Below are 13,498 nucleotides of genomic sequence, written 5' to 3' on the forward strand. Positions count from 1 at the left end.
TATTAATGTTAAGCACAGTACTGCATTGTCTGAGTTACCAAGACAGACATGGAAGGTGTTCAACATTTTCTGAAAAATCAAGCTGCGTTAAGTGTCAAGTTGGGTGCCCAAAAGCTGAGATGCCCCAAATCACTTATTTAAAAAACTAGGCCATGGAGCTTTGGCTGAACGAGAACAGATAAACCTTCTCTCCTATCAAAATATTTAACCTGCGGTTGAGCTGACACTGAAAGAACAAGACTGGCATGAAGTGCATGTCTCCTCTAGAAGCTGAGTGCAGATAGTGCTTGAGCTCTTCAAGGCCTAGTTAACATTTCCCTGAAGGTATTATACTGTGCACAGACCTAACTCTGGGAGCCAGGGAATTCCTGATCAAGAAAAACACTACATTTAAAAAAGAGTTGTGCTAACGGGGATTTAACTCAATATTCAAATGACTACAAAGGAAGCAAACATTCTAAAACTGACATTTAAATTAGCATCCAGAACAATAAATCATACTTCTAAAATTTACATAATATTCCTTTTAAAAACTAAAATGAGTAAGAAAAGCTGAAGGGGTAAAGTAACAATTTCTCCTGGCTATTACCTATTGTTACTTTATCTGTAGGTTTGTCTGATACATAAATCAACACATTTTCACTAGTCCCTATACAGATAAAAAGTGTGGGTTAAAACTCTTGTTAAAGAAGCTATGATATTTAAGTCACCTGAAATTGATTCAAAGGTTTAAACTTAATTTCTGATTACGATTAGATTTGGAACATTAGAAGCCAATGAAAACAATATCTCCAAGATAGCATCCGCTTTGGGAAGAAGGGGAGCCATGTCAGTGACATGGGGAAGGGAAACCTTAAGGAGAAAAGACAGGAAGAATTTTTTCACTTGTGCTTTATTTAAACTAACCACACTGAGTATATTTACTGCCGGAAACAGTATCATATGTCATAACACAGTTCTACAAAGCCAATATATTTTAAGTGAAAGATTAAAAACAATAAGCTTGTAAGAATAAAAGTTCCAAAGACAGCAGCGGAGTAACCTGAATGCTGACTATTTTTATATTACTGTTAAACAACAGTTGAGGAGAGAAAGATTTACAAGACAGAAAAAGGCAGAAATCAACACCAAAGTGACTGATAATCTCCCTGAAATTTCAGTAAGACATTTCAATGTTAAAAAAAAAAAAATGGTCAGATTCACAGCACCATTTAAAATAAAAAATATTTGGAAATTTACATCACCAAATCACCCTTGTCTGTCCCCCTGAAACTAAATTATGTCAGGAGTCGATATCATATAAAAACATACAACAAAACAATATCACTTATTGCAGGTTGTTCCACAGTAACCAGTTATCAGGTGTCAAAGAGGATGAATTAATTAAAAAACTTTGGTTTTGTTTGCATTTAACTTGTAGTGTCTGGTCAGCAAATATTTATATTGATAAATAAATAAAGATCTACTGGAAGTTAGTTTTGAACCAATAACCCAGCATGAGCATGAAGCTGGAAGTTAATTTAGGGCATAGGAACAAGTTATGCACACCTAATTTCATATCGGAAGTCTAACAGAATTCCATTTGGTTCTACAGTCTAACAGCTTCCTTTTCTTCAGTCCTTTTCCTCCACTTAAGCAGCTCTGGCTGTATCCTATAATCAGTGCTTGACCCTAGAACTTCTGCTGGGTCCAAGTGCCCACCCATAAACAGGGGAGGGGATCGGGAGGTTAAAACTAAGGAAAGAAAATAAGAGTAGTCTTTAAAATAGGCAAGAAGAGCACTGACACACTAAAGAATGAATAAAAGAGAATAATGAAGGAAAAACAGCAGCTTACACTCATAAAAAACTATGGTGAAATTAAAAAAAAGTCTAAGATTTAGAGACTTCCCTTTATCTCAGTTTGTACATTAGTATGAATGGGTACGTTCATGTAAATACCACAGCTAATAAATAAATCACCATTGCAGCTTACTGATAAAATTATAACTTTTCACAGTTTTGAGTAATTCACTTGCAATTTGATTCAGTCTTGACTTTGCTATTGACTAAAACTAAGTATACCTGCACCCTGATGTATGTATCAATACAAGAGAGGCTTCCTGGGAAAACTCTGATATTCTTTATCAAAAACAAGACACAAAACCAGTGAATCAGCCACGAGACCAGAGTATTATGACGGGGGGAAACTTGATGGCCATAATCACACTAAGTGTAAATCCACTGCCTTTATACCTAACACCTAATTTTAAGAAGTCAAGCTATTAGCCACCATAAATTTATTTAGATCTCTGCAACTGTAATAAGCCACATTGTATTATATTAGTAAGTGTTATTAATACTGTCTTCCTTTCCTTAGTATTTAAATAGTTCACTATTATTTGGGATATAGCCTAGTATCTAAAAGTTTAAAATTAACCTTACTTATCTGTTATCTCACTGCACTGACAAAATACAACAGTAAAACTGTATGGACATGTTAAATACATACCAGGGCTGCACTCTTGTGCCACCAGATTAAGAACTTCTACAGCAGCTGGACATTGTTGTATGAATTCTTCACAAAACAAACTGTCTTCTAATAGCTGGGCCATCACCAGGCATGCTCTTAATGTAAATAAGTAAATAAAAATGTATACATGTGTATAAACATTAAAAATGTACATTAGATGGTGAACTTGATGTCAATACTTGTGAAAATAATTTCAGGACTAGCCTCAACAAAATGAGTATTCTTGTCTACTTCTGTTTGTTTAGCTGTTCATTGGGACTGCTGCAGAAATGACTTGACCAAGTTCATGTTAATAAAACACCCAGCTCAACAGGTTGCCAAGTCTGCTCCTGGCTTTGGGCTCCTTATTAGCAGTGAGGCCATTGTAACAAAGTCAGTTAACTTTATTTCCTTTTGGAAACTAATATGATTTTTTATTACACACACAATTGTTCCATGTAGCAAAATGCCAATATTTATATAGGAAAAACAAGCTTCAAGATGACATCAATTGGCTGGAGCGTTTACATTTTGTACAGCACCTTGTACACTTACAGCCCTTTATAAATAATAAACAAAACCTCACCTTGTTCTTATTTCTCCAAGGAGCCGGACCACTGCCATTACTGGAGTTGAGCCATCTCCTGTTGCAGGAAGTGAGGTATGAATAGATAGACTTCCCTCCTGAGGAAGCAACATGGACTGGACTGCCTGTACTACCTTCTCAGTAATGGACAGTTTATGAAGAGGCAATGCCTGATGGTGGTGGTTGGGGGGGCACGGTAAAAAGTTAAATTCAAGTAGTTAGTTTCTAAGACATGAGGGCGTTTCATCACCTGGAGTTAATTCTCATTTTGTACTATCACAAAAACAGCACAAGACAAAAATCACAAGACAAAAGGAAAAGTAACACAACATGCTACGGAACATCCTTAAGTGCTGAAGGATGAATAATATCATGTTATTTGGATGAGAAATTACATATAAACATGACTATGAAATGTTTAAAACAATGATGTAAACGTCACAAGTCATCTTTAACCAAACATGAATTAGGCTTTTACATGCTGCAGATTGTTGTCGTCGTCGTTTTAAATCACAGTATAATTACAATTTGTTATTACACTTAATGTTGGATTTTAAAATGACCTTACCTCAGATCTTGGAACACAGAGCCTAGATAATGGAATAGTTAATATGTCTGATGCTTGTGAGGTCTTTCTACAGTCTATACTGGCAGGTGGAAATCTGACAGTTGCTATACCTTCCTGTTCATTAATAGAAGCCACCACTCCAATGCTTCCAGCTATTCCTCTACCCAAAACCTACAAAAATGAACAAGGAAGTACAACTTTAAAATTGTAAAATGATCAAAAGAATCACCTCCCATTTGAAGTATAAAAGGAAAAGAAGTTGATTACCTGCACTTCAGACCCTATTTTAATTGTCTCTTTAAAGCCACCAAGAGCACACAGTGCGGCTACCGCCTGTCGAGCAATTCTTTGAAGTTTGGCAAGTTTCCTGCCACTGCTGCTCCCATTCTCCAAGATACTCTCTGCATATTTCCCCAGTTGCGGAATGTACATCAGAGCCCGAGACAGAACCTAAATATTCATAGCAGAAATATCGGTCAGGAAAGTGTAGGCACTGAGGACATAGCTGAATTTTTTAAAAATACACCAGAGGAACTATTTTAATTTTCAAGAAGTAGTATGCAGTCATACTTCAAAATAAGATCTTTGATCAGTGAGTAACAAAGCCAGATTCCATTGCTGATTCACACATAACTGTTAGAAGTGCAATGATGTGTCATCCTCTCTCCAGCATATAGCATACATTGTGGCTGCTCAGGCTAAGTGTAGTGATGTGTCGTCATCTCTCCAGCACATAGCCAGAGCAGCCACGATGTATGCTAAGCGATCTGGAAGCAAAGATTTCATCCTCCAACCATTATTTTGGTCCTTAGGGGTCCAGGTGAGAGAGGATTGGTCTGTCAAGGCAGGATGACTGCCTGAATAAACAGTCTTATGAAGTATAAAAAATGTAACACTGTCATTTATCAGCAGTCAATTCCTTGTTTCCAGATCTGTTTGGATAAATTCTTTCTCCCATCCTCCACCCACAGTCTCTGAAATGGCAGATGGGCCCAAGAAGAGTTATTAGGACAGACAGTATCTAGCTGGATAGTGACAATTAAAAAATATATTTTAAACAAGGAATCAGGAGAGGAAGGAACTGGCTCAGGAATGCCAACAGTTAAAAGTTGTACTGTGCATCACACATTTAGATATCTAATCCTCCGTTATATCTAATCCTCCGTTGCTTACCTTTTCAGCCGTTGTTGTCCATATTTGAGCTGCATTTGATTCTGGTGCCATCAATAAGCTGTGAAGCAGAGCAATCACCTCTGCTGCCATACTGTTTGCTACATGACCACTGATAAATGGACGCACAGGATCTGTCCTGTATAGAAGAAAAATGTCACTTGCTCAATAAATGCTTCAATTGTTACCCCTGCCCAACACAAGTGATGTAAGATTAGGGTACTAATAGTTACTCTCTACATTCCTACAAAGACATTCATATTATTTTGAAGACTCCACAGTGAGTTTCTACCTGGCAAGTTCAGAATTCCTCTCCCTGCAAATGGAGGTTTGAGCAGTTTTCTTTTTGTCACCAGTTGACAGCCCACTAGTGGTTTCTGGACTGACAGATTCAATAGGTGGCCCGACACTGACAATTAGGCCAGATTGTGCCCACTTGGTAGCCTTCCGAAGAGCTGCTGCAGCCTCTTCTGTAATAACCTCACAGCAGCCACTCTGAAAAAGAAATATGGAAGATATTCAAAGTGACTATTTAATTAGCTCTATTCAGACCAATCATAACCCAAGCTAGCCAGAGCCAAGGGACTCATTTATCTGACAAATTTTAGCTTCCCCCCAACTCCAGTTGTGGTATAACCACAAAGAAATCAACACTTCTTCAAACTGTATTCCTTATTCACACTGGACATTTTTTTGTTTGATTTCATTATTTTAATTGATGACTTGATCAAGGAGTAGATTCAATACTATTAGTTTAGTCGGTCAGATAATCACATGGTGGTTTTCTGTTCTTTGACTGAAGAATGCATGAGTACTTCTGACATAAATACTCATGAGTATGAATTTAAAACCGATTTATTTAAATATTCTAACATGATCTTTGAAATTTACTGGGATGAAAATCCATAAAAGTAAAACTCAGTCTCCTTAAATACTTGTGAAAGAACACAAAACCATGACACAAACATGTTTGAGAAAACATTAGTGGAAATATTTTTGCAGTAACACAACATCTGTTTTTCAAGGATTTACATATGCATGTCAATAACAACATTATAATGCTTAAGTTTATGAACAAGTTTTCTTGAATTTCACTTGTTTAATATAAATATTTAGCCAATAATTTATCTTTTTGGAAGAGAATTAAATTTAGTTTTCTGGTTTTTTTACAGAAGTCTTAAGAACACTGGGGTAGTGAGAATGTTGACTGTCTAATGATTTCTAAGACGTTAAACAATTATCTTTATTACTTCCTTACTTTAGTCATGTCCCGATCCATCTTCACTACTTTCTCCATGTTAGCTCCAGTGCCAAGTCGGAATGGTCGACCTTCTGAACTACTACAAATGTACGAATAAAACAAAATGTGGCTTTACTATGTAAAATTAGTGAACTAGCTATCCTTTTGTTCTAACGGATCTCAAAGCACTTTAAAGCCTTTATTTACATGAAGAACTCAACCAGCTCTGTAGTGAAAAGAATTCTCTCCAGTTGAGCTGCTTAATATCACAGCAATTGTAATGAGTTGAGGACACAAGATGTACTGAAACTGCAGCAGATATGGAAGTATATAGAATGTAGTTATTCACACCCGCAATCTGGTGATGCTACTGCAGTTAATTCCCCTATTTTTACAAAAAAAGTATCATGAGTTTTTTTTAGTGGCCATGAATGCCTAAGAGTCTTGGAGTTACATTTCATCTGAAAGAGAGCACTGCTGGCAGGAATGGTTTAAGAACACTGCCTGTTAGCATTATACTGAGGCAGTGGCTCAAGGCTGACTCAGAGCCAGGGGTGTCATATAATGAACTACCAACATCGCTTCCTCCAGCACTTCTATTTATGTAGCTGTACAGCATCACCAAAACTCACTTTTGGATAAAAATCCCAGTATTTACGAGCAGCAACAGAAACAGAATTGGAAGCATTTTGCTTTTGCTCAGTTATAATCATCTCCAACACAAAATCTTCCTACAGTTCTGGCACTGTATAGAAATAAAGATGGAAACCCCAAAATTGCTTTGTCAATTCTAATCCACTGAGTTAAAGTTACCTCAGTAAGGGCTGAAGGACTTCATGGGATGACTGATCTTCCCGTTTGTGAATAAAAATAGAAAGTTTACCATCCACTGCCTCACTCTCTTCTCCAGGATCTTTATCTCCTTTTATGGAATTTTTTGGGCTGGTTTTTGCCAAAGTGGTATCTGGTTCAGACGCAGTTGGAGACAGAACTGTCTGACATCCTTCAAGCAGAAAAGAAAAAGCGCAACAGTCAGATACTTTCAGGATTGTTTTGAAGTCAGCTTCCTTAACAAACTTTCCTGGCTTTAAAAGCATTGCCTTTAGATTTATATGAGCTTTTTTTCACGTGTCTGCAATAAGCACCCTATTCAGAAAATTGAACTACACTGAACAGTCAGAATGCCAGAGTTATAGAAACATGCCTACTTCCAGATATTCAAACTCATCCTGCTGATAAATTTTTGGCAAGTTAACCTTCCGAACACTAACATTTAATACTCATTTATCCTAATTGTGCCTTTTGTCAACACACGCCTCTTACACAATAATGCATTATTTCTCAAGCCTGTGACACATTTATTATACATAATAAGAACACACATTTAGACATGAGAAACGGTTAGCACCTGGCACCACATAATCTGCCAATTTTGCTAAGAGCAGTGATGCAATCTTGGAGGCTGGGTCACTGGGGTCATCCTGTTCACTGTTCAGGGAAGGCACTGAGTAACTCCATGGGGGCAGTTCAACATTGCCACAGTCTTCTACACTCATGAGAGGAAGCGCAGCACGACACAGCTGGAGTATTATAAGGACGAGTTTTGGAGAAGGTCGTTGGTCCAAAAGCAGTGAGAGAAGTTTGGACACACAGGCTGGCTGGCTCAGGATAGCTTTACCTATGTGACTCCTGAGAGAAAAGAGCATAGTCATCTCTCTGACTGCAAAACAGGAAAGTTAAATCATACTCCTGAAATCAAATACAAACTATAAGATGACATCCTGCCAAGGGTAAAGGGATCTTTATGGAGATACATGATTATGTTATTAAAGCCTGTACTTAAAATTAAACACACAAAATGATCCATCAGAGTTAAGTAGTAATCAATCAATTTCAAATGCAAGATGAATGATACCCCATTATTTCTCTCTGGTGTCTGGAGCCTCTTATACAACTCCCATAAAAAATGTTTGCCTGTTTCCCATATAATCTCTCATAAAACAGATCTTGAAGATAGTTCCATTATTTGAGATTTCATGACAAATTTTAGAGCAAAACAGTTTGAATGTGTTATTTAGTCCCATTAATCCTCCAGCTCAAAAAATCCAAGAAAGCTTCCCTAGGCACCAAAGCTTATAAACATAAGAGCAACTGTGAAGTCTGTGATATTCCGCTTCACTAACTGCCTTTGTAACATGTAAGTACTGTATTATTTCAGTACGTACTCCACAGACCAGCACAAATACAAAAAAGTTCTTTAGCTCGGGTATTACTGCAGCTGTGTGTCACTTTTCATCAACAAAAAGACTCCATACACAGTAAAATGCCAAAAACAATATGTGAGACTGCAGTCTTCATATCCAATCTTGCAGTTGTTCCCAGTGTACAACTCCTATTGAGGTTAATAAAAACTATACCAAGGACGGCAGGGTCAGGTTTACAAAGGCATTATACTGAATAGTTTCTTTCTTAATGAATAAACTATTACTCCGTTACAGCATATATCTTAAAAATATGCAGGCATGTGACACACGTAAGCTCATTAATGTTGTCAAACAAGTCACTTGACTCTGCCACAAAGAGTATAGATTTCAATTTCAGAAAGTACTACTGGACGTCTACACACCCTCACCTGCTGTCAACAAGGGATTGATCCTAAAATTTAACACAAGTGTGTTTATGCTGCAGGCCACATTTCAAAATAGCCTCAAGCTTTTGGAATAGTATTGAAAGAGGTGTCATTATCTTTAATATTTCCATTAGAGGAAATGAAGTGCTTTCCAACACTGGACAGTAATCCAGAAAAAAAAAAGGAGAAAAGACTTTATTGAAGTACTTCCAGTACCTTGACAGGTCATTAAGAAGGCTAAGTACATCTTGCAGTGCATCATTTCCAGCAGCCTGATTACCACAACATTCTGTTGCTCGTGCCAGGTGATTGGTAAGAAGGCTGGAGACTTGACGAGCCAGACCAGAATGAACAGCCTCTGTTGAACCACCTTCAAAGGTAATGCAAGAATGTACAATTGTAAATGTATACATGATAAAAAAGTAATATATTGGAAAAACCTAGACACGTTCATTTACAGTACAGTAATTGCTTACAAAAAATCATTTTGAGTTCAAATCAAACCTGCAATAACATCTAGTTGCTAGGTAACAAATGGACATTCAGTCTTACGACACAGTGTAGTTGAACATACTTTTCTATTTATGTGGGTAATATTTAAGTGAGTAAGTTTCCCACCAAAGTAATTTTGCTAATTTCACGTAAAGACACAATTTAGAGAAAACCCAGGCTCCAGAAATTTCAGACGGGTATCTAAACGTACGTACTGGTTTTCTATAAATAAGAATACAAGAGTCAACAGAACTTTTTCAAGTTCACCAACAGCTTGTCAGATAAAAAAAATACTGAAATGACAAAATTATTCCACTGGACTTACATCAAAGAAGAATTTGAGCCATTGCATATACTGTTGATTAAACCTGACACTATGCCACTCAAGCCTCTCCCTTTTTAAAAAATTCTAGAATGAAAAACTTCTCGATTCATTTAAAAACACCACCCCTCCCACTCATTTTAAAATCCCATCTCAACACTATTTGTAAATAAATAATAACTAATACTACTTAGCTCTTATACAGCACTTTTCATCAATAGATATCAAAGCGCTTCATAACTTTTAATATAGATAATAAAATATTTTATATTTGATAAAAATAATTATTCGTAAATGTCAGTGGCTGGTCAATGCAAGATTAAAAAAAAATCTATACCGTTTCCTCTCACGTCTAGCAGTGATTTTAAAATAGACAATATGTAATATCAACACTGCTCCTACCCTCTTCTTTTTCCCATTCAACACAGCGATTGGCTAGGACCTGGAAGGCAGCCCAAGCCATAGTAGCCACCTTCTGTTTTTTAGTCTGCTTTTCATTTGAGCTGGATTCTGTCTGGCTGCTTAAACTACAGAGCCTGTCCATAAGCTGCACCAGGCCACTGCGTACCAAGCACTTCTCTTCACTCCTGTTCAGAAGAACAAAGAATTAAGGTTGTACTGCAGTAACTTCTCAACCGTTTTCAACATACACAAGCTATCCCACATTTCTCAGCATATGTACTGTATCTATTTATCAGATCTTTCTTTGTAGCATTGGACAATTTAACGTTTCCTCCATTACTTTAGCCTTAGAAGGGACAAAATGTAACAGGATATTCTCCAAGTTTGTCATCCAGCATTATGTCTGAATGTCATGGTGTCAAGCTGTTCGTAGTAGAAGCTTAAGTGCTATATAAAGGGTTATTAAATCTACATGCAGTCTACAGAGCATCATTTTGAGTTATGCCTCCTGCTAAAAATGGAAGACATATTAATCATCTTTATTTCATGCCTCACCATTAACAGTAATATTTTATATTTATTTAGAACTTTATAGGTTCAAAATGCTCTCACGATGTTCATTAATTCTCACAACACCCCAAGAGACAGTTGGCTAGGTACTATGCTTACTTTAGGCAAACTGAGAAAGCTAAAGTGTCTTGCCTATTGCTACAGAACAAATCAGTGGCAGAGCCAAGAGAGACGCCCTCCTAATGCTCACCTCTGATCTTATTCCACCAGAATACACTGCCAGGAGATTTACAGGATGATTTAAAAAAAACCCCAAAAAACAAAGTCCATTCCACCCTACATCATAATACTTCTCTTTTAAGCAACACGTAATTATATGGCACAACTCTATAAAAAGAATCTACCCATTCTTTTCTCTCTCCTTGAAGCAAAATCTTTCCTACCTTGTATATGGTATAGTGCACAAGAGGCCAATGCTATTTGCACAAGCAATGGGGTAACGAGCACACAATGAAACCACTGAGGTCATGGTCTCTCCAAAGGCTTCTTGGACTTGTTCCACCATCCCGCCACACGTGAGTTCTTCGATTCTGTTGGAAGTTATATATTTGAAATCATGTCTTTTTGCGCCAAGTAAAATTAAAAGCTTCCAAAACAAAGCTACAGGAAACTGCCACAATTCGAAAGAATTCATTAAAGATCTGGTACAGAATTTTGTCTTCAGATTTATATAAAATGTAAGAAATGCTTAATGCTACAAAATACAGCATTCTTGTTCTGCTCCCCAAAGTGCATACAAAATACTGACTTAAATCACCATTCTGGCTATACTACCTAACTGAGAAACTGGCTCCAGATGCCCAAACTATTTGAATTTATTTTTACAGTTACATAAAAAAGTTTTTATAAAAGAGGCTAAACCCGATTTTGTTACCTCATGTCATAAAATCCACTCGTTCAGCTCTTATCGATTCATTTTATTTGGTGTGTGTTTAGATTTAAATCACAAATGTAAAATAATCTCTCTCGTGCTGTGTGTGTTCTTGCTATTAGTTGAAAATGCATCATACAATTGATAACACCTGAACATTTTACCTCCCTGGCCCTGCCCACAGCCACTAGGCTGCAACAACATAGTACAGACCAAATCACTCAATTCTCCTAAGTCAGCAGTTCTCAAGTAATGGGTCATTGTCCTAAAGTGGTTGAGAGGCAGCAGCAGGTATCTTGGTGGTGGGGTTACAATTCTTACTTCTTTCCCTGTCTTTAGTCATACACTGAGATGAACTTGCTAACAATCACTTGCAGCTAGTCCTCAAATAGCAGTATTCCATAAGACACGGTGATACCTGTACCTTCTGACAGGTGATACGACCTACCAATTATTTTGAAGCACTGTGGGAAATATTAAAAGGAATTCCAAGATGCCTCACAAGAGGACTGGTCATAACAAAGTCTGAGAACTCCTGCCCTGGGCATGGAAAGCCAGTTATCTCCTTAGTTGCTGTTGGTGTAATGCAGTACCACTCCTTGCACAAAGCACATCATCCAGCCCCAAAAGTTTAATACAGTTCTGATGAAAAACTTACCTTGGTCCTCCTTGAAGTACCATAGTTACTGGACCCACAAGATGTGTAACACCACCAACCCGAACTGCTGCTGTTAGAAGTTCTCTCATATGCACCAGTGCCTGTTTCCTTGTGTTTCCACGACGCCACCTGGTCTGAGCAGCTAACAGAAAACTGCTACTGGATACCTTATAAAGAAACGTCTATGTTTTACTACATAAGCCCCGCATCTGTACCTTTCAACTTAGATTAAAAACTGATGTTACATTTGTGCTTGGGCACATAAGGATTTAGCATGTTTAACATGACATACCGCTTGGTCAGGATTTGTCCCAATGAAAGCAAACAGCTGCCCTAACAAGACACTGTATGTAGGTTTATCTCTGCTATCTTCGACAGTCAAAGATTGAAGAAGAGTAAAAGAGCTACTTCTATGACTAGTAACATGGCGCCGCCTATGGAAAAATAGCACTTGTTAGAGAATTTAAGAATGGGCTGGTCTATGAAAAATTTTCTTCTAAAAACATGATACATTATTAATAGAAATACAGAATATACTTTCAGGTGTTTCATACAGCAATTTAGTGGACTACCAACTGCATACCTCTGACTTGATCTAGTGAATTCCAAATCTTCATTTCCAATCATTTCTAGGTCAGAAGGTGCGGACATGCTACGAAGGAAGACAGGCTGGCGGACAGCATGAGATATCACTTTTGTTTCAGATGCTGATTTACAAGCTGCAATGTTATAAAACAAAGTTCTGTCACTGCTGGTCTTGAAGTGTAAAGCAATTTCCAAACGAATTAGGAAACAAATTAAAACAAAAACAACAACCTACACAAAACACCAAATGCATTTCCTCTAACCCCATGCAAGAATCTGAAATGCCATTTAAATGGCTTTTCTGCTGGCAACCTCATACATTTTTAAGTTTTATTTCAGGTACCCGGTTTTATTTGGATTATGTGTTTTAATATTACTGTGTGTAGTATTTACATTTTAGGAGATTGCAGTATCGAGTCAGCTTTAGGTAAGGAAAGTGGAAAATATGTAATTTCACTTTTATTTTACATCAGCAATTCAGAGTGTACCTAATAAGTTTCGGATGAAAAAGAACAAATAGTTTCCATAGACCCAGAAATGTTAATTAACACTGGGTCACTTCCCTTAGAAGTTTTCTTCCATCTATGTTTATTTTAACATTTCAAGACCATCTAATTAACGGATAATTCTTAAAGTTTCTGCATTTCATTTTTACAGCCAGTTTCTACATTAAGGAAACCTCTGATAGAAAAAGTTATTGTAGATGGGCTACCAACCTTCTTAAACCTCTCTCTTTACACCATCTAATAATAGTCTTATAATGAAATATTTACTTTTAACATGAAATTGCAGAACCTGGAATTATTTATCAATAGGAAAGGAGAGGAATCAGAGGCAATTTGATTGAAGTGTGCAAGATTATAGTAATCAGAAGAGGTAATTATTTTATTTTTAAAATCAAGCTATATACATGAG

General features: G+C 37.0%; 1 protein-coding gene across 6 annotated transcripts in view; it reads right to left on the minus strand.

The window, feature by feature from the left end:
* The window catches only part of HECTD4 (HECT domain E3 ubiquitin protein ligase 4), a 109,063-nt gene that overhangs the window by 33,428 nt on the left and 62,137 nt on the right, over positions 1–13,498 (minus strand). For all 6 annotated transcript variants that reach the window (XM_050924253.1, XM_050924251.1, XM_050924254.1 and 3 more), the window contains 15 exons: positions 12,582–12,717; positions 12,291–12,432; positions 11,999–12,165; positions 10,853–10,999; positions 9,900–10,084; positions 8,900–9,053; positions 7,463–7,743; positions 6,868–7,057; positions 6,073–6,154; positions 5,107–5,309; positions 4,818–4,953; positions 3,912–4,094; positions 3,645–3,815; positions 3,077–3,246; positions 2,491–2,606 (listed from right to left, as the gene is read on the minus strand). In XM_050924253.1, the coding sequence (XP_050780210.1) occupies positions 2,491–2,606; positions 3,077–3,246; positions 3,645–3,815; positions 3,912–4,094; positions 4,818–4,953; positions 5,107–5,309; positions 6,073–6,154; positions 6,868–7,057; positions 7,463–7,743; positions 8,900–9,053; positions 9,900–10,084; positions 10,853–10,999; positions 11,999–12,165; positions 12,291–12,432; positions 12,582–12,717 (2,463 nt within the window). The remainder of the gene's footprint in view (positions 1–2,490; positions 2,607–3,076; positions 3,247–3,644; positions 3,816–3,911; positions 4,095–4,817; positions 4,954–5,106; positions 5,310–6,072; positions 6,155–6,867; positions 7,058–7,462; positions 7,744–8,899; positions 9,054–9,899; positions 10,085–10,852; positions 11,000–11,998; positions 12,166–12,290; positions 12,433–12,581; positions 12,718–13,498) is intronic.

Source organism: Gopherus flavomarginatus, chromosome 15 (assembly GCF_025201925.1).
Source record: "Gopherus flavomarginatus isolate rGopFla2 chromosome 15, rGopFla2.mat.asm, whole genome shotgun sequence".
Classification (NCBI taxonomy): Eukaryota; Metazoa; Chordata; order Testudines; family Testudinidae; genus Gopherus; species Gopherus flavomarginatus.